The following is a 27,597-nucleotide window of genomic DNA, read 5'->3' as shown; positions in this document are numbered from 1 at the left end:
GTTCGAGGACTCCATCAGGGTACCTTGGTAAACCCCTCCATCCGCACTGGCGTTTCAGCACTTGTGGCTCAACTTAACTGCTCCTAGATCTTAGAGCAAGCCATTATGTTGTATTGTCACCAGCTAAAATCTCTCTGATTTATAAAATCATGTTTAAAACTCTGTCAAAGGGCTCACCGAAATTGAGCTACACCACTCTCCCCGATCCCAGGAAGGGAAAACAAAGCACATCCTGGCTTCATTGAGCGAGCGCTGGTGTTCACACACAAGGTATAACACGTAGCAACAACCCCAGGATTCCTGCAGGAAGCCACAGCAAGTCATATCTTTTGTGAGGAGATGATCAGTTTCTTACCATAAAGTAAGGCAGAGGGGGACCTGGAGATGACAAGGCTTGCCGCTGGAGGGCTGTGACAAACTCAGTTCTAGATCTCCCATCTGACTGGCTGGCATGGCAAACATCGGTAACGAGTAAGCCTGAGTAGGACTGAAGATACCAGTAAGTGGGCTTCTAGCGCCTCACGGGACCACTAGGTAGTATAGACCCCAGAGGGGGCAGCATCCCTAAGGACAAGGACGGGATGACATTCCATGCGCTCTAATGTCTAGCAAAGGCCTTTCTTCCCCTGCTCAGTGCAGCTGTGACATTGTCCCGGGATGGTCTGAACAACTAACTCCCTCCAGCTTAGGGAGCATCCCTGGCTCTACAGCAGTAGTCACAGCCCGTTCAGAGGCTTGACCAAGACTACCAGCATAGGGCTTTCCAGAGGGCACATGTTTGATGTTTGTAATATATTAAAATGCAGAAGCAGAACGAGAACCCATGTCTTCTACTTCAGCCAGGCATTCAGGAGATTTTCCAAAAGAGAAAGAGAGGGAGGCGGAGAAGAGATGCTTCTTCCGATTTTTGAAGGGGTTTGGACAGTGGTTATTTTCATTTGGTTCTGGTTTTTGAAACAGGGTCTCCCTCTGTAGCCTAGGCTGGCTGAACCTCACGAGAGCATCCCAGATGCTGGGATTACAGTCACGAGCCACTACACCTGGCTGCTTTTCAACAGAATCCATTACATAGGGCCACAAGATGGTGCAGCAGAGAAAAGTGCTACCAACCCTGTGATGGAGGAGCAGAAGCATCTCCGGCCATGATGTAGGCTCCATTTACGATGCTAAGGTAATGACTATGCTTACCCCAGACCATGTTAGGTTGTGCACCTTAATTTCCTAGGGACTCACATCTGTACGGCGCTGGCCTCTGTAGACAAGTTGGGTAATTCTTAGCTGGGACACTGTGATCCAGACATCGAAGACTTCTAGTCTGAGATGAAGAACGAAGATGGCTGGTGAAAATGCCCTAGGTACCAGCCTGGGTGGCAGATGTTATCACTTTGAGAGGAGGAGGAGGAGGAGGAGGAGGAGGAGGAGGAGGAGGAGGAGGAGGAGGAGGAGGAGGACTGCTCTCTTCTTTCTAAGCCACCTGCTTGTTCTTGCCCTGATAGCTTGTAGCATTTCCAGGATCTCTATTAAAGAGAGTTTAGTTGAATAAGGAGTTAGGTAACATTTTTGTTAAACTGTATTTTAACAGCACTTTATTATTATGATTTTACTTAGAATGCATGCTTACTTTGGAGGGTGTCCTTGGCTATAAGAGGGTGCTAAGAACTTCCAAGCCACCCCACAGCTGAGAGTACATCTATTTTTAGTGTGGAAGCCGTTGAAGTAAAAAAAAAAAAAAAAAAAAAAACAAGGTTTGATAGGGGTTTTGACTGGGACTCTCTTGTTATCACTGTTTACATTTGTAAATCTATTGTCTGCCCGATGAGGATTAACCAAGAAACAAACTTGCAAGAAGATTTTTTTTTTCTAAGTTGATTAAGTGAAAGGAGTAAGCACAGCAATAGACTATCTTAGCTCTGGGGCCTACAGAGATCAATACAGTCACAAGTAAACAAGCAGTTTGACTTAAAAAAAAAATCAAAAGTTGAAGCGATGGGACTAGAGAGATGGCTAGTGGGTTAAGAGCACTTTCTGCTCTTGCGATGGCCCTGGTTCAATTATAAACATATATAACTCCAGTCTAATGAATCTGACACCCTCTTCTGACCTCTGTGGGCACCAGGCATGCATATGGTGCATATACATACATGTGGGTGAAATACAGCCCTGGCCCCACACAATAAAGTATCGCCTTGAAAACCTTGCAATATAAATGGGAAGACAGGAGGATGTCTGCGAGGCGTTCCTTCAAGTGTGGATTTAAAAAAAAATATATTAATTTTTACATGTTCTGGTGTTTTGCCTGCATACATGTCTTTGTGAATGGGCCACATTCCCTGGAACTGGAGTTTCAGATCAGACAGTTGTGAGCTGCCGTGTAGGTGCCTGGAATTGAACCCCGGGTCCTCTGGAAGAGCAACCAATGCTCATAACCACCAAGCCATTGCTCCAGGCCCCTTCAAGTATGTTTTTTAAATTCCTTGCATTTATTGTTCCTGTTTGCTACTCTCTGAACCTAATTATAGAAGGAAATTAGAATGTAGGAAATGAAGAGGACAGGTAAGTATCTAAAAATCCTGAGGCTTTAAGGCTCCGTGCCCCCAGGACGAAGCAATGCACGGCTGTGCCGGTTGGCTAGCAAGCTCAGAGTCGGTAGCTACCTCTTTATTTTAGAGAGCAGGAAACTGAGGTCCGTCCCTGAGTGTTCCAGATGGTAAACCAGAGGACCAAGGGTAAAGCCCGGTTCTCCGACACCAGAATAAGGACACAACCAAAAGCTTAAAGCCATCTTAAAGCTAAGATGACTGCAGAAATGTTTCAGTGTGACAGTTTCCATGAGTCTTCTCAGTTACCAAGATGTAATTTATTAATCTAAAATCATCAGTTCTTGTAATAATGGACCAAAAAGTGTTTTTTTTCATTAATTTATATTTACTCACCTTTCATATGTCAAATACACACACACACACACACACACACACACATATGTGCATATGAATATATAGAACGGCTTTCAAAATTTCTAATTCTCTTTTGGCCTCTTTTCTGGTTTCCATTTCTTGTTTCATCTCTACCTGTTTTTCCTCTCATGACTTCAAAACTCAGCAGGAAGCCAGATTTCTATTTCTGTCACTGACACCATCATCCTTCCAGTCACCCAGGTCTCAGATCCTGGCACCATCGCTTTCTTCTTTCCCAACCGAATGGGTCACCAATTTCTGTGGCCTCTTTCTGAAACATGTCTCTCAATTCCAATTTACTTTTTTTTTTTAAAGAGATTCCGTGTTGTACCCTCTAACTTGGATCCTCGCGATTCTGTCTGTAACACTTATCCTGTTTCCATCCCTAGGCAGCTCTCTAAGTCACCACTAAAATGGATGGGGAGGAAAGAGAACGTGGCTTAAAAAATCTTAAGGCTTGTAAGCCATGTGCTCCAATATAACGCAATGCACTAAAACACAAACACTTGTTTTACTCGATTTCAAGTTTCCTCAATTTTTTCCACGTGTGTGCACGACTAAATTCTAATTCAGAATATGCCTCCCCTACTTTTGCGACCTCTTCTCTTTTTCTTCTCTAGCTCCATCCTCCCCAATCAATTCTTTTCTTCCTGAAGCCCGGTGCCACGTTTTGGTTTTGTTTGTTTGTTTGTTTGTTTGATTCATTTATTTTTCACACTTGCAATGGACTTCGGTCTCCTCCTTGTGAAATCACAGGCACTTCGTCTTAAAGTCACCAACCAGAGCAGCAGGCCTTAACAACTCCTCAAAATCCCCCAAAGTACCTGTGCATGTTCCCATCGAGGCATCTTGCAACCCTGAAATCGACTTCCCCGCTGTCCCCTTCCCAGCCAGAGCATCCAAGTCCCACAGGCGCCGACCAGCAGCCGGGGTCTCTGTGACCCCGCGCCCCGGCCTCCCCGCTGGGCGCCGGGCCGGGCGTGCCCGGGAGGCTGGCCGGCCCGCGGTTCCGCGCCCGGAGGTAGGTGGTGCTGTTGGCCCGACGTCTTCCCCATTGGCGCCGCGCGGAGAGGCGGAATGTTCAACTCCTGACTCCGGCGGAAGCGTGGGAGCCGCGCGGGCCGCCGTCCCCGACCCCCGCTGCCGCTCGCGCCCTGCCCGGGAGCCAGGTAAGGGTCGCGGGGGACCCGGGAGGCGGGAGGGAGCTCCACCGGAGGAGCGGCGGGGCCGGGGCCTGCGGGGGCCGGGACAGCGCGGGGGCGGGAGGCCGGGGCTCGGCGGGCGGCTGGCCTCGGCCCGGTGGTGCCCTGGCGTCCCGCAGCCCCCGGAGCCCGCAGTCCCCCGGGCCGCAGCCCCCTGCCGCCGGACCGAGGACAGCTTGGGCAAGTCCGGGCCAGTCCCGCCGGGCTCGCGGTGCCCGGAAGAGCCCGGCCTGGCACAGGCGATCGCGGGGAGCCCGAGGCGGCCGCCCTCCCCGGGCACCCTTCCCTTCCGTAGGAGCACGCGCGGGGGGCGCGGGGCGCGGGGGGTCTGTACCGGGCTTGGCGGCTGAGTGACCCCGGCCGCAGCCACGCCTCGCCCCGCGCGTGACAGCTCTCAAGACAAACTTTAATTCTAAACTGCCCAGATGACATGGAACTGCCTGAAAAACAATGGCACGTCACTGTTGGGTTGCTGAAAAATGTATGTTTCTCATGCGCCTGGAGATCCCGCATAAGCACTGTTTATGGAGAACATAATTACTATTTTTGTTAGTTTCGTTAATAATGAAAGCACACCATTTGGTGGCCCGTTCCAGCGATTTCACAATAAGCAGCCTTCATTAATGATGCGTGTGAGAACCGGCTTCCAGAATGGATTGGAGGACATCTGAGTTCGGATTGTTGTTCGACTGTGTTCCTGTTTTACCCCTAATGTTGTTGTAGGGAATCTTCTGGCTTTCTTGGCCGTAGATGAAACCAACTGCCAGCATTTAGTGGGTCCAAACTTACTAAAATATTTAACGATAAAAATAAACAATTGAGTCAAGACCAGACATATTTGCCGTAGGCCTGTGTCTACAGTGAAATTTCATTCCTTCTCTGATTGCTAAAAAAAGTGACGGCTGTGCTTTAATTATGGTTTTGGTCATTTGTAGAGTCTTTGTTTTAGATTTCTGCTACAATAGTGAGAAATTACAATAGTGAGATTGGAAATGAACATGAATTTAACTTGTTTGGAAAGAGAGAATTAAGATAGAGAAAAATGGTCTTTTGGAGCACTGTTTATACTTTCACAATATAATTTTTACAAGAACTTTGGGGGGTTGTTTTGAAGTTTTCTTTTCTTTTTTTTTTTTTTTTTAAACTGGAGAATGTGCAAGTCCAAAGTTTAAGTGGGAAACGTTTTGTTGTCTAGGAAAGCAAGTAGATGATTGTTCTTTTAAAACTTTTTTTGAGCGGGGGGGGGGGGGTAATACATAAGAACACATTAAGAGAAATAATAACCAAATATTAGGCACACAGATTTAGATCTAAAAATGGATGGTCAAAGATCTTGGGAACTGAGGGACCTTCTTGCCAAATAAGGAAACCTGGCAAGCTGCACTGTGTATTTTAAGTTAGTGCAGCGTGAGTGCGATCAGCAATACATTGGCTCAGTGCCTATCTGGGGTGAGCGGTGAAACTGAGTCTGAAAGGGCCGCAGAATGGTAATCAGGAGTTACAGAGGGTATGGGGCGAATAATCGACTCAACAAGGGAGACACTGGAGAAATTACAGGGACGTTTTCTGAAAGAGGCGAGATAAAACCCCTAGTGTGAGTCAACGGGCACTTTCTTCCGTTAACCTGGGAAAAGGTATTTGTGGTGAGACAGTATTGTTGGGACAAGGAGAGCCTCCGAGCCCCCCGATGTTGGAAGTAAAAGTTTGGATCATTTGCTTTCCATTTTATCCTGCCCAGGACAGATGGACAAGGTAGGAGATTGCTCTAGCTAAATAGAATAGCAACAGCTGAGACACCTTCCGTCTTAGTGTGGGTAAATTTAGGTTACTTCCTTTGTGGCTACTAACCTTGGCCCATTCCACGTTTACAAGCACAGTTACAGCTGCAGCCAGAAAGTTCTTACCTGTGCAAGGATGACAATGGCAGCCGTCAACACCAGAGCCTAATGGCTTGACTTCAGGGCCTTTTGTGTCAGACCCTCCGAGAGACAGCAGAACCACTGAGTATAACAGGAGGTAGATGACCCCAACCCAGTAAAAGACTGTGAGAACAAGGAGCTGCACATCTGACCCTTACTTAAACCCATTGATACCATTGCTGATGGGAAGTTAAATATGTGAGCAGTAAGCAGTCCACTCATTATGGTAACAAGAAATGGATCTTTAAAAAAAAAAAAGAAGGAAAATTAGGAGGCAGTAAGTGATGGAGTAGGAAAAAAAAAAAAAGTATTCTGTAGGAGAAGAGGAGGTGACCCAAATTGAATCCCAGTTGTGTCATTTGGAAAGCAGGCTTGGCCTACATTTATGACCTTGGGGGCCAGTAATACCTGCTTCCCAGGGAGAGGTCTGTGAGGCAGCATGTGCAAACGCTTGGGCTAGTCCCGGAAGCCCCAGCTACTGTGACTGGGTGCAGCGAGGGCTTCCTCCCGTTTCTCAAGCTGTGCACTTGTCTCACCTCTCCCAGCCAAGGCTTGCCCACGCTGTTTTGCCCTGTTGCTGTCATTCTGAAATGTGTATGCTGAGAGTAGATAGAGCTTTTCCTAACCCCTGTTCTCTGAGTGTAAGGGTTTCCAGAGCAGCTCTGTGTGTAGCTTTGTAAAACTGTGTGTTGGGGAAGAATCTGAAAAGCAGTACACCGAAGCATATGTAGGAAGAGTTGGGAAGTTAGGGAACCACGGGCAGGCTATGACCAAGAAGCCAGAACTAAGATCCCTGTGTACTGCCTATATGGGAATAAGCACATGGGAAGGTTTGTAGCCCCTGGTCTGATGGAAGAGGTAACGTGATTCCTTTTTGCTAGGAAAAGTCTCAGATTATGTCATCATCCCGAGAGCATGCATCGTCCGGGTTATCCTTATGGTCAAGAGCTCTTTGCTTTGGGCATGGGAGAGAAGTGTGTAGGACAGGCCTCGGAACATGGCCCTCCCCTAGCTGTGTGAGAGGAATGTCAAGAGGCCCTTCATGATTTTATTTTATTATTTCAAAGATGCAGGTCACCGAGCATCCCCTCACATTTGCTGTCAGGTAGGTGACTGCATCTCCTAGGAAAGGAAGATAGTCAGCACGTCACACTAGCTTGGTTAGTCATCAGGCTGGTGAGGCTGAGGCAGACCTTAGACACGTCCATTCCTGTCTCGCTGATGCAGGCTCTCCGCTCCTCACCCCCACCTCCTGTCAGGGATGTGCCACTCACTGCTGAGAGAGCAGAATGGCTTCGGGAGGGGGCGCTACACTGGTCACCGGAAATTCTGTAATTTGTATCCACAGATAATTTTGCCTCTCAGCAAAGCATGATACAGGTGTTGCTTCTGGCCGATTTTAATCTCCCCGTGTCTTTTTTATCTTTCACCTTCCTTCAGGTGACCCGGTTCTGACCCACACATTGACATTAGGAAACATTCCTTCTAGGTAACCAGTCTGAGGTTGCACCTTGTTTGGTTGGGTATTTCCTATTTGACCAGGACAGTTCTGCGGTAGAGAATGTACCTCAAAACCCCCAGGGTGAGTGGGAGGTTAGCTCAGGAAGTAGCCTCTTGCCCAGATGAGCACCACCCCCAGGCAGCTGTGCATTCTTTTAGGCAGCCCCAGAAATCTGCCCTCTTCATGGTCACCCTCTTTACTTGATGGCGGTCCCACCTCTTCTCTTTCCACAAGGAGCCCCTCCGGTGGCAGGACATGGGCATACTCACTTCTTGCTTCCTAGTTGGGCTCAGTTCGAGCACAGACTCTTTCTCTACCGACTGCTTTCCTGGTTCTTCCTTATTTCATTTCTGCTGACAGCATTTCTGGCACAGAAGCATGCCATGGAACTTGGTTTTCATTTATTGGGATATTAATGGATGGATAAGAATGTTTCATTTAACTAGCTTGTTTTTATTTTAACCTTTGCTCCAACTAGAGAGTCATATTACTTATATGGTAAAGCACAAACAGAGAGGGGAATCGTCTGTCCTCTCTTAGACTCCCATTTAAAGTTGGATTTTCTCAGATAGGGCTAGGCCGGAAGAAGTCCTGTTTCCTGGACCCACGATATTTTGTGTCAGGCCTGCTTTTATGAAAGCAGGTTTGATGAAAATAGCAAGGTAGACATGGTTCTAGTTAGTTTTATTCCTAAACCTGGTCTTGCAGCTTTTATCATTAATGATTTTCTCTTTAAGAGGAGGCAACAGTCTGTTTAGGAATTACTTTTTAAATCTCTGACCCTGACATTATGAAGAAATACATCAAATCAAAGCTTCCCCTTTCTTAAAAAGAAAGAAAGAAAGAAACACAGTTCTTAAAAGAATACAGGGCAGTGATTCCAAATAGCATTGTAAAGTACTTGAGGTTAAGTGGTTTTGATTAATTTATTTACTGATTTGCATGAAGACGTAAGCATCAGAGTAAGGTTTGTTAGAGGCTGAGGGTACCTTTGAGAATTGTCCTTAAATAGATTTTTTTGTTTTGTTTTTTAGTTTCTTTGTTGTTTCAGTTTTTCAAGACAGGGTTTCTCTGTGTAGCCTTGGCTGTCTTGGACTGGCTTTGTGTTGGCCTTGAACTCACATTGATCCTCCTGTCTCTGCCTCCCCATGTGTTGGGATTATGGGCCTGGCTAGTTTAGTGTGTGTGTGTGTGTGTGTGTGTGTGTGTGCGCATGCGTGCGTGCGTGCGTGCGTGCGTGTGTGTGTGTGTGTGTGTGTGTGTGTGTGTTTGGACATGCACAATGCACTGAGGTCAGAGGACAGCTTAAGGGAGTCAGTTCTTGTCTACCTACCCTGTAGGTTCCTGGTATCAAACCCGACACTGGGTACCATCTTGCTGGCCCCCAGATCCTTTCTTCTCTTTCTGCCCTCTCCTCCTTCCTTGTGCATGTGCAGCGTGGGTAAGTGGAGAGGCCGGGGAGATGTTGGAGGTCTTCTCTCTCTCCTCGTTAGCTTTTTGAGACAAGGTCTCTCTGTGAACGTAAAATTTGCCATTTTGGCTAGACTGGCTGGCCAGCAAGATCCCAGAATCCTCTTGTCTCTGCCCACCCTGGTCTTCCCGCCTCCCCCTTCCACAGTATTGGCATTACAGGCATACATTGCCATTCATGACTTTTGCATCGGTGCCAGGGATTTGAACCTAGGTCCTCTTGCTTACACAGCAAGTGATCTTACCTACTGAGCCATCTCCTCAGCCTGAGAAATCTCTTTAAAAGTTTATCTTTATCACAATGACACAAGTTAGTTTCTCTTTTTATGTTGTTCTAGAAATAAACTTACAACTGCTTTTGTAAAGAAAGACCAAAGGAAAGTATAAATTATGGGTGGAGAAATCAGAACTATCCAAAAGAGAAAAATCCAGAGAAATTCCAAAGACTTTATTTGTAAAATTAATTTTAAAAAATTACTTTCATTATGATGTGGAGGTTTTTAATAAAGCAGGATATAGTTTTCTTGAGTTAGGTGCCCATGCGATAAGAGTAGATAAGATCAGGAAGAAGACAGTGGCCCTGTGGAAGGGGGATACTCTAGGACCCTACCAAGATGAGTGCTGTCATTGAATAAATACAATTATTTTTATCTATTATAAAAATAGGTACTAGAAATACTATTATCTAAAAAGCACAAAGGAAAAAATATCTTTTAGTAACTTGAATAGGATCCATCTCTATGGAAAACAGTTGGAAAGGAAAAAAAAATTATAGTTACAGCTAGATATGCTGGTGTTGATCCTTAATTTTGGCACTTGGGAAGCTGAGGCAGAGAGATCTCAAGTTCAAGGCCACCTGGACGACATAACAAGACCTCATCTTGGAAATAAATGATCCTTGCTAGTAAGATAGATCTTACAAAATGACCCAACCCCAAAGGGAGAGCAAACAGAAGGGTGAGAAGAAATGAAGACAAATAAACACAGATGAAAAGGGCTTAGAAATCAATACGCCATTTATTTGCTAATGTTTGTGCCAGCAAAAGTGATTGAAGTATAAAAACGGGAAGAGGAAAACATCCCTGATGTGAGGGCTGAAAGGATAGATGGGTAAGCATGGCCTCAGAGCTTGTGACCCGAGGTGGAAAGCCACAGTTTCCACCTGTTATGTGTAAATTTCTTGCTGGGCTCTGGGCAAGGCCTTCCCACCCCTCATCTGCTTCCCCTTGCAGAGCAGGCATGGGGGAAGCCTGTGGGAAGTCTGAATTGCAGAGGGCACAGTCCTTTGCCTGAGTGCTGGCAGCTTGTACTTTGGCTCGACTTTCTCTCTCTCTGTCTGTCTCTCCCTGGTACTAATGATTTAACATTTTCTGGTGATGTCAGGCCAGACCCTGCACACATGATAACTTTGGGGCTATCAAATGAAAGTGATTTTAAAATTCTTATTTATGAGGTTTACAAGGGTCATAATTGGAGGAAAAGTGATTTTTTTGATAGAGGAGGAAGCAAAATTCAACTTAATGCCATCTAATTTTAAAACTTTACTTTTTAAATATTAGAAGTTTGAGTAGCCTTTTGTTGCTGTTTTAAATTTGTGACAAAAATAAAGTGGAGTATATAGACAGATGACTGACTGGAGATCAATACCATTTTGAAAAATCAAGAAACAAAATAAAGACCTGTGAGTTAAGTCCTGACTGCCCCCTTTTTGAAAAGATGAGAAACTTTAAAAAGTAAAATAGTGCTCCGATTAAGGTTTTTCTACCTTTATGTGTTCGGCTTTTATACTAACTATATTATATATGCTTTTATCAGTTTAGTTAATAGTTAAAATCATTTTTGTTTTTAATTTAGGGACATTTTTAAAATCACAAAGTTTTGGCTTCTGCTCAAATAAGCCGATGATTGAGTATAGCCAACTTTTTGTTTTCAAATTTTTGAGCCCTTATTACGTTTTGATTTTTGTGATATTCCTGTTCTGAGTCCATCTGCAGTGCTGTGTGATTGGCTGTAGGGGGTAAGAGCCAGTCTCCAGACATAGTGGGTTGAAAGCACTGTATGTGAACTTTGTAAGCAAATGGGTAAAAATGCTCCCCCCCCCCCCCCCGTTTTATGGATGGCTCCACTGGTCTAGACAGTAGAGAGACTTCTGAAAGACTGGAGCATAATTTGATCAGGTCTTGCTGCTGTAATTTGATCAGAATCTTTCCCAAGATGCTGTGGGCTTGATTAGCAGCAACTCATCATTCTTCTCCTACCTTGATCTTCTTCTAATAGTGACTTGAAATGAAAAGGGAAACAATACACATATGTAGCCTACGTAGACGCACACGCATACATGTGTGCACACACATGCACACACACACACAAACATATATTTCTATGTATATGGAGGAGGGAAGTTAAGCCAAGTTTCTCAGCTGAAGGGTGTGATGCTTTGCTGAGCTCGGTGTACTGAGACACTCTAAAATTATTAATCTCTTCAGAAAACAGAAGGGACTTAATTTTTTACAGTCTCAGTAAAATATCCGAGTAATAGCACCGTTCATTTATATAGAGCCAATTCCCAAATGGCAGAGTGTATAATAATGAGAATACTTAATCTGGAAGAATGTACCCTGTTGCCTCTCATTAGGGATGGCAATCATGGTTAAGGGTTATTTGTTTTGGAAAGTGTTTCTCCACCCCTCCCCTAACAACCCAAACTGAGAAGCACCCAGTACTAGAGGCACCAGGTTTCCCAAGAAGCCAGTGGAAACTTCTCGAAACAGGATTGGATTTAGAATTCTCTTTGGGCAGTTGGAAAAATGGCAAAGTAGAGTTTACTCAGTTGGACTGAAATCCTTGCAACTCCAGGAGTTATAATGGGAAAATTAACTAAAAACTATAATTCAACAATAGTTTGGAGTGGAAAAGGAACATACTGTATGTTTGGTTAAAAGTGAGGTGCTGAAAATCCAGGTATAGAGAGAAATGAATTTCGGGTTTAGGGAATTTGTGTTCCTGTGGGAATTTGATGGGAAAGATGAATAGGTAAAAGTGCTGTGGGAGAATGCAGTTTTATTTATGGGCTTCAAAACTGTGGTTAGGGACAGCTTTGCTGGGTCGAGATGGGTATTTGAAGCAGGCATGTTGCCTGCACCAAGCGTGGAGGTGTGAGGTCAGCACATAAGGGCTACTCTAAGCAGTGCTTCACGCCTGTGTGAGAAAGAAGACGGCACAGATTGGCCCCGGCAGGGAAAGAACACCACCAGACAATTGGGATCCAGGTTGAGAGTCAAAGATTGGAGCGGAGTGTCCTACCAGTGAATAAAAAGAAGAAAATCATCTCTAAGGACATCCTAACAAAAGGCAGAATCCTGCAGATGAAGAAATGATTCCAAAAGCTTTTAGAAAAAAAATGTGAAAAGGTTTAGAAATCAGAGTGGCATCAGACTGCCCTACAGTGTCATTAGAAATGAGAAGAGGGGCTACAGAGATGGCCCAGCGGTTAAGAGCATTTGCTGCTCTTTCAGAGAATGTGGGTTCAATTTCCTGCACCCACATGGCTGCTGACAGCTGACTAAACTAATTCCAGAGGATTTGATGCCTTCCTCAGAGTGCTGCAGGCCCCAGGCATGGATGTGGTACACATTCATACATACAGGCAAAACACTTATGCACATAAAACACACACACACACACACACACACACACACACACACACACACATACATCTTGTGTGGGGGGATGGAAAATCAGATGAGGGGGCTGGAGAGATGGCTCAGCAGTACTTGCTGCTCTTGGGAAGGACCCAGGTTCTGTTCTCAGCATTCAAATGTGATTCCATTTCCGGGAGATTTGATGACCCTTCTAAGCCTCTGTGTGCCGCAGGCACACTAGGAGTGCACATATATACATGTGGGCAAAACATTCACACTCAAAATGAGTGAATAAGTTATTTTTAAAATGATAAGGAAATGAAGTAATGCCCTCACAGTGACACAAAGGATAACATCCTTCCTAGACCAATGTATGCAGATGGTCAGGACTCAAACACCTACGTTCTGAGCCCTTTGCTCAGAGAGCCAGTGGGAGATGTGTGTTGTTAAGGTGAAGCAGCAAACCAAGAAAGGGAAGCTGAAGGTCCAGGGGCAGGGTTCTCCTCAGAGGGTGAAGGAGAGGGGATGTCTTTGAATGGAAGAGGAATTGAAATCCCAGTACAGTGAGGCCTGGCGAGCAGCCACTCCAACTAGATCAAATCAATTTCAAGTGTTTAGAAGGAATGTCTCCGTGAAAACCAGTCTCCTCCTTCCTTCAGGATACAAGATAATGAAGGAAGGAAGAACCTGTTTTGTTGTTGTTGTTTTGTTTTTTTAAACTTTGTTTGGAGTTTTGTAGTTCTTAGGGGAATTTGATGAGTTGGATAAATTTATCAATAGTATAAAAAGCTAAACAGGCAATAGAAGACAAAAACAGGGCAACTAATAATTCTAGGAGAAACAAAAAGTTGTCCAAGTAAAATATAGTAATTGCTGCACAGCAGTGCTGGGAATAATATTGACTTTGCAAGTCTACTATACACCATGACTGTTGACTTAGGCCAATGTTACAGTTGTAAACGGAGGGCTAGGCCAGTGTGGCCCTTGAATGTATGGAGGGTGTGTAGGGGCGAACCCCTTTCTCACCAGGGAATGGCCTATAACAAGATCTGAAAGTGGGAAAAGAAAAAAGTGACAGTGTTGAAACACATTATTTAGCAATACGATAAAAAAGAGAAGATGCTCAAGAGAGTTGTTTCTCAGCAGTGAGAGGGGAACAGCGAGGAAGCATTGTCTCAGAAGCTTTGTAGCCCTGCTTCAATTACTATACTTGGATAAAATCAATTATACAAACAGACTCAGCCGTCCTCCGCTATCCTGTGGCGATCTAGCACACAGTGTTTGACATTTGTTGTACCAGCCTTTTGCCTTGCACACTCTATCTTCACTTGTCTGGCACTTTCCCTACATTTTCTATAAACCTTCTTTTCTACGGTTAACTGTGAGTTGCAGTAAGTCTGCATGGAAAACCGCTGGATTAAATGTAGCCACAGAGTGTATCTGTGTTCCTCACAGCTGTCCTGCTCCTTCTGTTTTCTCGTCAACTCAGTCTTCTAAACATTACAAGGCTCTAAACATTAGAGGATAAACAAATCGCTTCATTTTTCTTCCTTGCCTTCTCCCCAAAGAGGAGCAGAAATAAGAAATCAACATTCTTCAGTGAGTTGACGTTCCTAAAATGGGATGGCTAAGCCAGCTGCGCCTGAGACCTCTGAGCTGCCTGCGTGCCGCATTCCGCCAAGCCTGGAGATGTCGATGGAGAAACTGTGAATTTATAGTGACACAGACAGACGGCTTCCTTCTGCCTTTTATTTTGGAAGAAAAGAAATCCAGACTCCATAGAAAATGGCCAGGATAGCAAAAATGCCCACTCAGCTTTCTGATTTGTCGCTCTTGGTTCTGTCATGTTGTTTTCCCCCTCCGACAACTGCGCTCCGATCCTCTCTCCTCGTGGGCTTCTGCGGGTGGGGTCAGGATCATCTTCAAGTAAGTTGCAGGCGCCATATTAAATATGTCTAAGTATTTATAGAGGATGAATGCAGAAAGTGGTCATATGTTGCATTTCATCAAAGTTCTCACGTAGATGTTTTACTTTTTCTTTGTTAAGTTTTTGATGATGGTGATCATTAGCAGGGAAAGCCAGCTGTTCTATAGAATGGCCTCAAATATAGGGCCATCTTTTTGCTCTGTGATTATAATATTCTGGCCTACAGTTACAGAAAGGATGTGGCGTACACATATTCTTTAATCCACCACCTGCAGCTTTTTACGTTTGCTCAAAAGCTTACTCCATCAGTTGCGTGTTGTGTGTTGTGTTTTCCCTGATAATTTATGGTTTGGCGTAGAGGATTAGGAACGGGCACTTACCTGGGGAAGAGTGAGAACCCTCCAATCATAGAGAATCTCACTGCAGTGATCTCGGGAGGGGTCATCTGTTCCTCTGGAAACAAGCATAATATTTTCTTAAACATCTTTGGCAGTGTTCCCCGGATGACTTAACATACTGTAATCAGGGACAATGTCTCTCAGAAAATCGGTTCTGCTCTGGCGTGCAGGCTGCTGGGACACGTTTGGAAGCGCTTGGCCAGCATTTCTCTCACCCCTAAGCGAAGGCTTGTTTGGAGTCTAAACACTGAACGTGTGTTTACTTTGCAGCGTTGGGGCTGCGCCGGTGCCAGGATGCGCGGGGTTTAGGCTGTGTATGCTTCCTGTGAAGCAAGGGCAGCATGGGGAGACGGCGTGCCACACATGCCAGAAGAGCTGTGTAAGCCTGCTGTTGAAAGCATGGCTCCTGTGTGTCAGGCCTTCCTGGTGGGAGACCTGGTGACACAGTAGCCTTTGAGGCAGAGCTCCTCGGGATGTGCAGGAAGTGCTGTGACAGGTCTCATAGGGTGGAAGTCTGAGCCCTTTCCAAGCCTGGACAAGTTGCTGTCGAATTTCGCGCTGGCTGGCAGGGTGAGCGTTTCCGTTCCGATTTGTTTGTCTTGCTTTTCTTTCTCAAGTCGTCACTGTCTTTCTGGACGTGTCACAGGACTTGTTATAAATATTTACAGCCAGACCCTAATGTATTTGTGATTCAGCACTTCTTCTTTCTCTCTGCAGATTTTGTGGACGTTTACTGCTTTGTCATTATGAGATGTCGTCTCTCGGTGCCTCCTTTGTGCAAATTAAATTTGATGACTTGCAGTTTTTTGAAAACTGCGGTGGAGGAAGTTTTGGGAGTGTTTATCGAGCCAAATGGATATCACAGGACAAGGAGGTGGCTGTAAAGAAGTTACTCAAAATAGAGAAAGAGGTAAGATCTGCTACCAGAGGCCCTCACAGCAGCTCTTATATAAGCCTTTTAGCCCAGAGTTAGAGGGTCACTGCGCTGTAAGGGACCTGGCTGGTCCCTTGGGGCTGGTCCATGAAGCTCCTTCCCAACTCCCATTCTGGGAACCCCATAAATAGAAAATATTGCAGTGTGTGCTTTAGGATTGAATTCTACTAGGGGTCATCTGAAGCTAGAGGATTTCTTTCCGTGTTATAAATGTGAGCTGGCTGTCCTACGGAAACAGGCGGGTTTGAGTTTTTCGCTTCTCCGGGGCAACGGAGAGGGGGCAGTAAAGAGCAACAGGTAACATTTTCACTGCTGTTTTCTCCCCTTGCGTTGGGGGTGGTCCCTAGATGTTGTCTTTAAAAGATAAGAGTGTTATTTTTCAGCTGAATTAAGCAACGCTAGCTTCTTAGGTTTCTTTCACCTCTACTGGCTCACAGCGGTGCGTTTGTGCAATAACGAATGAGGCGCTAGATGGAGTTGCCTTTCCTTGTAAAATCAGAATAAGGTCTTGGCTTTTAGAACTCTTGGAACTCTTGTTGAAGTCGATGGGCCCTGAACTGATTCTTCATCTTTCATAGGAGTGTCACACACACACACACACACACCACACACACACACACACACCACACACATACACACACCACACACACACACACACACACACACACACACACACACACACACACACCCTGCCACCGTCGCTGCCGCCAATACTATGTTCAGTTTGGTTCAAGAGTGAAATAATTTGTATAGCTGACCCATAGGAGTTAAACCTTGGTAACCTTCTCTTTAAAGTACTTTAAAAATTTTTAAATGTCCTTTTAACTGATTCTAAGAACATACAAAAAAAAAAAAAAAAAAAAAGAACATCTATGAGCCATGTTAATGTTTCAGTACATGTGTGCATTGTATGTATAAGTCATTATATCCATTGCCTTGTTTTGACGTTGTCTGTATGGTGCAAACATTCAAATGTTTGGCTTTTTGAAGCATGCAATGTATTACCACTGTCTGTAGTTGTCCTGCTGGTGGCTTGCAATACCTTATCTTGCCCATTTTCTTAATGTCTGCTTTCCACTAAGTACTGTTCCTCTCTGTAGACATGCTTTGTACTCCCCAAATGATCTTGCTGTTATCATTAATTGCCACCAGCGAACCACCCTGGCCATCCAAGATGAGAACCCAGGGTTAGCATTCCAGGCTCACCCGTCTGTAGGTTCTACATGAAGTACAAGGGTACGAAGTAAAGATCAGTACTTGCATTAGAACCATTTCTGATGCCAAACTCTTTGATCTAGTAAGTTTGCATTATTGTCTCCATTTTATAGATTGGGAAATAGAGCACTGAGAAATGTGTTGGCCGCTCCAGTCGGGGCCCATAGAATTCAGGAGGCCAGACTTCCTGTTCTTCAGTAGTTCACTCTGAGGCTTTGAGTAAGAACAGAAAACAAGCCAATTCCTCTATAGGAATGTTAAGTGGAAGGCGGTGGGACTTTGATACACAAAGCTTCTTATGTGGCTGTTGAATGGGAACAGGAAACTGTGAAGGGAAACGTTAGTTGGGGCCCAGTCGCTTCCTACCTCCCAGCATATGTGCGTACACTGCGCCTTTGCTACGGCTTGAGAGGCCAGGAAAATGACACAGGAAGCACAGGGTGAAAGCTGCCAGGTCCTGCTTTCCTATTGTAAGATCACAACCCATAAGGTTGGGAGTAGGAAAAAGCAGAAACTCCATTGCCACTCAGGAGCCTGTTGTCGTCAGAGACAGTCACTATCCGTCCCCATGCCAGGCACCGCACATTGCTACATCCGCAGGAGCCTGTGTGGATGTCTGACGAGGCGGTGGCGGTTACCAGAGAGGAAGTATTCGTCCCTCTCGGAGTTGAATTTTGTAAGCTGTGTATTGGCTGCTGATGCTTTGAAGTGTTAAGATAAAGGTGGTGAACTCTAGGGTCCCCCCGCCACCCATTTATACCCTCAGTCCTGTACTTTCGGGTCATTGTTTTTCCAGGGAGTTTTTGGAGGAACAGACCCCATAACAACGTGCCTGCCTCACTTCACAAGATGGTCTGAGAATTACCTGCTCTCTGATGAAACGTTTGTTTTGTGAACTTAGTCAAATGTGCAGAATGTGTGAGCCAAATTTTTAAACCCGGCTTATGTGACTAATTGCTTGTGCTACATGTGTGTCCTTAGCACAGTGAGGGCATGGTACATCCCTCTATTTTAGAAAGTGTGTGTTACCTTTCTACTAAAAAGAACAAAAAACACACTTAGTTAAAGTGTGTTTAAAAACTATTTAGAGCAAACACCAAGAAAAATTACAAGATCTCTATAATGCCAGGTAAGCCAACCACTTAGGGACAGTTTGTGGCGTCTGCCCTTTCTCTTTATTTCTATTACTGATTTATATGCAGTTATAATTATTTTTGCTGACGGTGAGAATAGATGACAGGTGCCAAATGTGTTTACTCAGAGTACTCAAGCATCTCTTAAACAGCCAGGTAACAAGGTCAGGAAATTGAGCGGTTCTATTACTGTATTGGTTAGTCCACCTTCAGATTTTTCCACTTGTCCCGAGCGACTTTTATGGGAACTTTTCCTTACACAGGGTGCACTCCAGGGAAACAAATGGCATCTAGCTGATGCGTCTGTTTAGTCTGTTTTGTTCTGGAACAGTTTCTCTGCCTTTCTTTGCCTTTTAAGACTTCGGCAGTTTGGAAGAGCTGAGAACACTTGTTTGTTTTGCAGACTACCCCTTGCCTGGGACTTACAGATTCAGTGGTTGTGTGGCCTTAGTGGCTCTTGGTGCTGTGTGAGGAGTATCCCGGGTCTGTATTGGTTTTGGTGATGTTACTTTTGAACCTCTGCTTAAGAGGTTAAGAGTTCACTCAGTTCCTCTACAGCGAAAATACCTGTTTTTCTTTTGTATTTAGCTGTTAGGACCTACTTTGAGGCTATGCAAATATCTTTCCTCAGCTTAAGCATCCCTTTGTGGTTCTGTCTTAGAACATTACCATGATAGTGTAGTGTGCAAAGAACAGAAGTTCCTTCCTTCTGAGCTTTTCTTCCCTATTCCTCCTTCTGTCCTCACTTTATTTATATACTGGCCAATTTATTTTTTTATAGACCCTAAACCCTTTTACAATTCAGAGTGATTTGATCCATTAAGTTATGTACTTTCGCGTTTTAAGTTACGCCCAGCTTGACAAGTAAGAGCTCCTTCAGGCTGGCATCTGTGTCTTTTGTCATGTTGATCTTTGGTGACTTCCTTACTTCCTGACACAGAAAGTCACCCCAAGCTCACTTAGCTCCGGCCAGCCATTTCTTCAGGGAGTCCTGAGTTAACACCCCTTGACTTGGTAGTTGGTATTTCAGAGCCACAGTGGGAGTCCTAGGGGTGCCTGTTTTAGGCTTTTTGTGAAAGAATCCTTGTTTGTTTTTGTTTTTTGTTTTTTTTTTTGTTTTTTGTTTTTTTGTAGAAATGAAATTCGCACATTTTGTTTTACTCATGAGAGTGTTTAAAGTTTAGAGTCAAACCTCTGGGTAGACAGGGTCTGTGAGACATTCCCTTCTGGAGAAGAGTTTAGAAAACTGTAGCACACGGAAGCAGGTCTCAAGACAGTAAGTAGCATTCCCTACGTCCCTACGTACATGGAAGCTGTACTTCCATGCCAGTTGTCAGAGGTATGGAGCAGGGATTCATGCCAAGTGGGTGACAGAGACACTCGGAGGCGATGCAGTGCCACTGGCGCGGGGATGTCGCGCGCTTTCGGAAAACGCTGTTACTGGAAGTGAGGCGGGAAGACGGACAGTAAAACACATGCGTGCGTGGCGTCTGTGTGTGCTGCTTCTGTTTTACCTGGATGTCTGTGGTTTTCTAGGATTTCATGTTTTCCTCCAATGTTTTATTATGAAAATTTTCAGACATAAAGTGAATTTTGCAGTGAACATACAGCATACAGAATTCATAATACATACAGAATGCAGAGTTAACAGAAGGTATCTTATCACACGTGGCCATCTCTCTACCCTGTCACCCTTCAACCCGTCTGATGCATTTCTCCCCAGCAGCCAGCGTCTGTACCCTTCCCCTTAAACACGTCATCATGGATGTTACTGCTCAAGCTCAGTTGGTGCTGCAGTTTAATTTTCTTCTGTGGTAGAAACACGTGCCACTAAGTTTTTGGAAATGTGGATTGACTGTGACACATATTTACATTTCTAATCAGGAAAATACAATTTTAAAAGCATAGTTTTGACAGTCTGTTGCACTGTCTTAGGAATATCAAGCGAACTGATTTTTATAAACTGTTAGCGGAACATACAACACTAAGTTTTCAGGTTCACTGAATGTCTCTGAAATGTGAGTGTGTGTGGGGGGGGTTTCTTTCGAGTTGCTGTCCCATAGCAGTACTCCCAGACCTCAGGACTCAACTGTTTACATATTTTTACAGATGTGCTTACAGTGTACTGTTTCTTTCTGTTTGAAATGTTTTCAATGGGGAAAAAAAATACCGTCTTAAGACTATGTACCAAAGGTAGGGAAAGAAGCCATGAGCATGTCCTCCTGGTACTTGCTCCTTGACTTGGGTGAAGCCGAGCTGCTCAGGCAGTTTAGCGAGGAGTGGAAGTGCCAGAGAAAGCCATTTGATCTCAGTGTCTTACTTAGAACCACTGGTCCAGAGAACCATCCCCAGACAAGCCAGGCTTCACCAGTCTCATGATGTGAACTTTGAAAAGGGATTAAACATGGCAGCTTAGATCTGGTGACTCGTTGACACAATCGTGTTTACATCTGTCTTGTCCCTCTGTCTGGTGCAGACGGCAGCCCGTCAGCTTTCGTGTTCATTGTTTGCTGCTCTTGGAAAATACCTGGGCTCACAACTTAACGGAGGAAGGACTTATAATGCTCACGGCTTCTAGTCCATAGTTCCCCATGGCAGAAAGGCCTGGTGGGACAGGACAACCCACAGTGAAGGAATGAAGGGATTGGGGAGAAGAGGGATGGGAAGGGGAGGAAGGAGAGAGAAGAAGGGGAAAGAAAGAGAGGGGGAGGAAGAGGGAGAAGGAAATATTGATTGAGAGTTTGGCCACGTTAGCTGGCTTTCCCATTTCCCTGTTGTAGCCCGGCCTGTAGGATGGGCTAATCTCCTGGGCAGGCCTCAGGACAACCAGAATGACACTAACCATGACATGACTGTCTTTATGATACCTTGAACTCTGTTGATACTCAACAATGTTCACACACTACAGATAAATATTAGGGATGGAGGAGACGTTGCTTTTATTCCACTGCCTCCCAAACTGAAAGAAGTCAGAATCCTCAAGGAAAATAGAAGGTCTTTTTTTTCCCTCTGGCCTTGGTTTATGCCAGTGTCCCCCCCCCCCTCCCCGAGGAAAATATGAATCCTACCAAGTTTTAGAAATGTTGAGAGCTGGGTAAGTTCACATTCAAAAATTGATCCATGTTGTACACATTTATGAGTCCAGGACATCTGAATGTCAACTGGTCATAATAATGGGAGTTATCAGTGATGTGTATGTAGAGAAAAGTTATCTGGATTAATTAGAAAGTAGAATATTGGAGCTGACATGACTCAGATCAAGATAAAAAGGCTTATTATGCTCAGTGTATCCACGTGTTGGTCCTTACACTTGGAAAAAAAAAAAAACTAGTTAAATATTATTGTTTATTAGCCCAAGGGGGCCTTGCTTCCTGTCTGTGCGATTCTGTAGCATCTTTATTAATGGATTCTGTTTGTGGTTTTAATATTTTCTCTGTACCTGAACGTAACAAAGAATAAGACCATACAAAGGACTCACTTCCTTTGTAAGTCTTTTCAATACTTAAATATGTTGCTAGGTCGAACAGAAATAAAACCTCAGTACTGCAGATAACCAGCAGTGCTGCTGAATGCTGGCAGAGTTTCTGTGACATCTTGTGTTGGGCACTTGTCACGTGGTATCATTAGACTCTGGGCTACCCTTAACTCTCCCTGCTCAGATGAGCTCCTGTGCCCAGGCCCTGCTGGGCAGCCTCATGCAGCATAGAGGCAACAAAGCCTCAGGGCCTTGCCCCTGCCCAGCCCCTCAACCTCGTGCTGCCCTGACTCCTCAGCTTTGCTTTCTATCTGCTGGCCTGAGCTCCCCAGCCTGTCAGCTAACCTTCTGTCCTGCTTTCTCATCTCTGGCTGCATTCTTTCCTTTACCTGTCATACCATTGTTGTCTCTACCTAGGCAGGCCTTACTCATTTTTCAGGTCTAATTTCTTCGTTTTTCATGAACATTCTCAGTCCCATAATAATTTCCTGTTTCTTCTTGAGTTAATACCATTTAGCATCCAAGCCTCTAATTTGACAGAGGATTAGAACTGCCCTGTGATGCTAACATTCCTGGAAGGAATGGTCACTTAGCTTTCCACCTGCACATGCTGTGGCTTCTCAGACGAAAAGTGGGGCTAATTATAGTGCCTATGTCCTAGGGCTGTTCGAAAGGATTAAATGAGATAATACGTGTCAAATAAGTGGAAGAGCACTGGACACAAGGGAAGGCTTGGGTAACTGGCAGCCATTGGTTTATCGATAACTGTACTCCAAAGTGAGAATAGCAGGGAGGGATCATCTTTTAGGAAGATTCTAACGACCTCGTACCTAGGATCTTATACTGGGCAGGGGACTGGGTGCTCCATTTACAACTAACAGGAAAGAGAGCCTTGGCAAGGCCCAGGTAACTAATTGTGTTTGGGAGGGCACGGGTGTTGTGGTCGTTGTGAGAGTGTCAGGAAGATGGGCTGCTGGGTGTATCTGTGGAGGGGCCATCTGGATGACGTCAGTTGAGATGGGAAGACCCGCCCACTGTGGATGGCACCATTCCCTAGGCAGGGCGTCTTGGATTGTAGAGAGCAGACCTGGGGCTACTCACTGCAACGTACACACGTGCTGCCGTCTGTTTCCTCAGAGTCACTTTGCAGGATTATACTCTCTAGGTGATGCCCTGCATGCAGGCCTCCAGAGGCCAGGCAGGCTGGCCAAGCCACCCAGCCAACACATGTAGCGTCCTTCATGTGGGTCTCTTTGCTAAGCCCCCTGGTGCAGAGCCCTGTGCTTGCTTGCAGTAAACTGAAATATTTGTGCAGATATTTGGAAGCTGCAGAGGACCCCCTCTCAGTGTTGCTCATCCTGAGGAGGCATCTGGTACTGATGTTCCTCCATGCTCCACACGGAAGCTCTGCTTTCAGCCCTGGCTGTGGTAGAACACACTCCTCCGCACTGGGTCACCGTGCGGGCCATAACACGCTTGCATTTAGCTACGTAGTGACCAGATTCCTGGTTGTGCCTTTGCTGTAGGGGACCTGACCTTTGAATCTGTAAGGGCTCTTGATTTTTACGCCTTTTACACTGACATGCCATTTCTGTTCAAGAACTTTGAAACACCCCATAATGTTTCTACTTCGACTACATGTAAAATCACTAATTTGGATTGAAAATTAAACAGCTTAAACTAACGGGTCGTTTTAGTGGTGATTGATATGGACATCTTCCAGAAGCACGGACCGAATAGCATCTCTCCCTCGGCTTTCCTTTGTGAGACAGCCCTGTTACTAGGAGCTTATAAGCAGAGCTGCTCCGAGGTGAACTGCAATAAAAGAGATAGTGAAAATTGGCCACGTGTTGAACAAATATAGAGACTAAATGAGTGACCAGTTATTGTCAATATGTCTGAAGATAACTTAAACCTTACGGGAGCAGTTGGTAAGGAAACACCACAGAATGGCCTTCCTGGGCCAAGACTTACAAAGTCCCCCACCACCGTCTGCGAAATGCCTGGAGACAAACACCACTCATTGCTACTTTGGAGATCATTGAGAGGACTGTAGAAGTGATTTATCTGCTAGCAAAAGCCCATTTCTTTATTTTGCTACTTACTCTCTTAAAAGTTTAAAAAGCCTTCCATCACTTTGTCAAGCTTTCACGTTTACTCATGTGGAGACTACTTTCATTTGTCACAGACGGAAAATGATTACGACTGTTATATCAGTTTCTCATTAAGGTATTATTGATCTTGCTATATTGAGCAATAAACATTTCGGTTAGTTAATGTTTATACTTCAGCCATGCTCTAAATATTGTGGTGAAATCAAATCAATTAATGTATCCCAGTAAAAATGTTATGTCCGGACTAACTGATTTGACATAAAGTCAGGCTCTTGCTACAGAAGAAAAATGGCATTCACTGTGACTCAAGAATCTGAGAAAGCTGAAGCTGAATAGAGAAGAGTAAGAAAGTTGAAAAACTGGAGGAGAAAAAGCAATACCTTCAAGTCTCTAAGAGCTTCAGAAAGCTCCCTGTGAGCATATCACAGTAGAGGTGATCAACCAGTAAGATGGCTCAGAAGGGAAAGACACTCTGACCACTGGGTCCCATGTGGGTCCTGGACCCACATGTAGAAGGGGAAAACAGACACTCCAAGTTGTCCTCTGACCTCCACACGGCACAAGTGTTAATGCATTCTCTTGCCTCTTCTCTCTTGATAATTAGATAGGCAGGTAGCTAAGTAGACAGACAGGCAGGCAGATAAAATTTTAAATAGATATGATTGCTTTTTATCTTCAAAAACAAAATTCTCTCACTTGGGCGTTAAAGGTGCCTGTGACTTCTTGGTCTGTGATGGAGACAGGAAGTCACTATCATCATGGTACCCACATTACCAAGTGTGTTTCACTGACGCCGGACTCCCACTCCTCAGCAGGACATACGGTTGCTTTTTGAACATGCTGTCAATGTTGCGTGCTGTCACTGCACACTTTTAGAGTATTTCCACCCCCCAACAGTTCTTCATAATGGATCTTCTGGGATTGGCACTGGCTCCTGCATTCGGGGCAACAGAGGCTTTGTTCAGACATCAGTTTCCTGAGGGCAGGAGCTGTGTCTTCATCATGGTATTCTGGACAGCACAGTGTGCCTGGCCCACCATAAAACAGTCAGTCGGCGCAGCGATGATTGAGTAGAGCTATGCACACAGGGGTCTCAGCTCAGCCTTGGCTTGTGAAGTTTATAGGAAGGTCGCGCTGGTTCTTACTCTCTAGCCCTCTGTCTACTCATGTCTCTATCCTTTCCACGTGTGGTTGAATTTTCCTTTTTGTAGCTCTTAGTGAATTACTTTGTCTTTGAATGAAAGGCTGTTTCTATAGCCAGGCGGAATAGTTTTCATGGCCACAGTTCTTTGTATGTTTGGGGTTTGGCTGTATTTGCAAAAAGAATCTAACATGTTCTTTCTCGGCCCCGTTAACATCAGATAGATGGTCGTTCATTCACGACCTGGGACAATGAGTGTCCCCATGACACGTGCCTGACAAGATTTTAGTGACTTGAGAAGTGTGAATTCTTTCCTCGATGAGTCGTTCAGGAAGAGAGTGCTTGACAACATTAGCAGCTTTAGATGAGCCACCCTGAAAAGAGTGGAACTTTGTGGCCAGCTTTTGTGCATTCTCAGTCAGAGAGGAAGGAGGCTGTAAAGCTATGGTCTGCTCCAGGGGTTGTACTCAGCCACTAATGCACAAAATCTGCTTAAATCACTACATTAACTTTTTGTTTACAGTTATTTAGTGTGTGTGTGTGTGTGTGTGTGTGTGTGTGTGTGTGTGTGTGTGTGTACAAGACAACTTTGGAGGTTCGACTCTTTCCTTCTCCTGACAGGTTCTGGGAACTGGACTCATGTGCTCAGGCTTGGCAGCAAGTGCCTTTACCCACTGAGTCATCTCGCTGGCCGTAACTCAGTACATTTTTAAAGTGTGCAGGGCAGTACGTCCTTTGGTGGGAACTGACTTGCTACTGTTATTGGAATGTAGAGCTTACTTTAAAAAATACATATTCATTTTCATCACTGGGTATGTATTTTTAAATATGAGTCAACATTTTATTAACATCTGCTGCTAGGCATTTTTTTTTTCTTTTTAAGGTGTGTTCTCCATGTGTTTCAGACTGACCTTGAGCTCAGCATCCTCCTGTGTCAGCCTCCTCAGTGCTGGGATTGCAGGCTTGTGTCTCTGTGCTGCCAGGAATAGTAATGAGGGATTGTGGCAGTGATTCAGGTTGATGGCAGAAGAGTCAGCTTCTAGGGAGAGGTGAAGACCACATCCGCAGTAGTGACGCTGATTCTGGTCCAGGGGAACAACTGCTAAGAGCCACAGTAGCTGGTGAGAGGCCAGCCTTGGGGACCAGCTTCTAGCTGAGGAGAGGTGGGAAGGTGAGAAGAAAGGTTCAAGCTGTGGGTGTGTAGCTGATGGTAGAGTGAGAGCAAGCAGTAGAAGGAAAATGGAAATGTGGGAGATTGGGACCACAGAAGAGTTCATGGGCTCAGGCCCCAGGGTTCGCTGGCCGTTCTGTCGTGGTTATGCAAGCAGGGAGAAAGAGGAACAGGGAGGTCGGCACTGGGCAGCCAGAGAGGGACAGTGTAGGGCAGTTTTAGGGCTCTCTGGCCTCAGGAACTGGACATGAGAGATCGGCCACGAGTGTATGGACTGAAAAAACTCTCCGAAGACAAGATTTCCCTAATTTCACATGCTGGGATTTGTGTGATCTGGGTTTTCAGTGACTCTTAGCAATAACCAAGAGCTAGACAATTAGTGAGAAACTAGGAAATTCGAACTCAACAAAACCTTGTCTATATGTTTATGAGAAATGACTCTGTTGGCAGAGATTGCAGACACATATTTGTGAAGACTACAGATTGATTGCCGCTTGCACATTTGAAAATAAAACATACATTCTAAATAGTCACTTCCATCTTCTGGTGAAAGCAGGCATTGGATCCCTAGGGCATTGAGAAGTGTGGTATTTAAGACAGAGCTCAGGCTCTGTCTGGCTTCATTCAGACAGTAGAGTTTGAAGTCCCAGCTCCCCAGCTTGTTTGGCATATTGTCAAGTTAAGCAAGCGTTGGTTTTCTCTGCCATAAAATGCAGATAATAATGGGGTTGGCTTCACAAAGTTGCTGTGAGGACCAGTTGAGGTAATCCGTGTGGGTACATGCACATGGTTTCTGGCACCTAGCCAGGGCTCATGTATGGGACAACTGTTAGTGCTCTTGTTTCAGCAGCCTCATGTCTGAACACACCCAGTGTTCCACTCTGTGACTTGTTAGCAGACATTGCTCTGGAGCTTTCCTTCTCAAGGCTTGTGAATAACCACCTGTTTACATCATTCTGCAGAACAGTATTCCCAAACTCTAAATCTCCATGTTCTCAAAGATGATTTTTTTTGATCCTATTTTTTTTTTTTTTACCAGCAAACAATATTTTGTTACTTACCGCCTTTTGTCTTATAAACTGGATTATTTTCAAGCACCTTAACTATACGTGTCCCTCGTCCACTGGAAATTGAGTCTCCTTCTACTTGAGAGTCAGTCATATAGCACATTCTGTGTCATAGAACATGTGAGCTGGGGGGGGATACTGGATAATGGATACTGGATAATGGATAATGGATACTGAATCTGAAATGGTGGGACCTTCTAGAAGGTAGCTTGAGAGACTGAGAAGTCAAAAAGAAATGCTCTTTGACCTATCAAGTCCCTGTAGGAACTTGTTGTTAGGGAAGAAAATGTTGGTAAGAATTATTGATTGATGCAAATTGGAAACAGTATGGATAT

General features: G+C 44.8%; 1 protein-coding gene across 3 annotated transcripts in view; it reads left to right on the top strand.

The window, feature by feature from the left end:
- Positions 1–4,034: 4,034 nt before the first annotated feature.
- Map3k20 (mitogen-activated protein kinase kinase kinase 20) overlaps positions 4,035–27,597 on the top strand; it is a 146,370-nt gene continuing 122,807 nt past the window's right edge. For 2 of the 3 annotated variants that reach the window (XM_055600301.1, XM_055600303.1), the window contains exons 1-2: positions 4,035–4,123; positions 15,730–15,922. In XM_055600301.1, coding sequence (XP_055456276.1) covers positions 15,764–15,922 — 159 coding nt within the window. In that variant the 5' untranslated portion in view covers positions 4,035–4,123; positions 15,730–15,763. Of the gene's footprint in view, positions 4,124–15,225; positions 15,583–15,729; positions 15,923–27,597 lie in introns of those variants that run through there. The other variant, XM_055600302.1, reaches the window with a different exon arrangement.

Source organism: Psammomys obesus, unplaced genomic scaffold, assembly GCF_907164565.1.
Source record: "Psammomys obesus unplaced genomic scaffold, mPsaObe1.curated_primary_1811, whole genome shotgun sequence".
In the NCBI taxonomy this organism is placed as follows: domain Eukaryota; kingdom Metazoa; phylum Chordata; class Mammalia; order Rodentia; family Muridae; genus Psammomys; species Psammomys obesus.
Note: the sequence above shows the minus strand (reverse complement) of the source record. Positions and strands in the feature narration are given on the sequence as shown.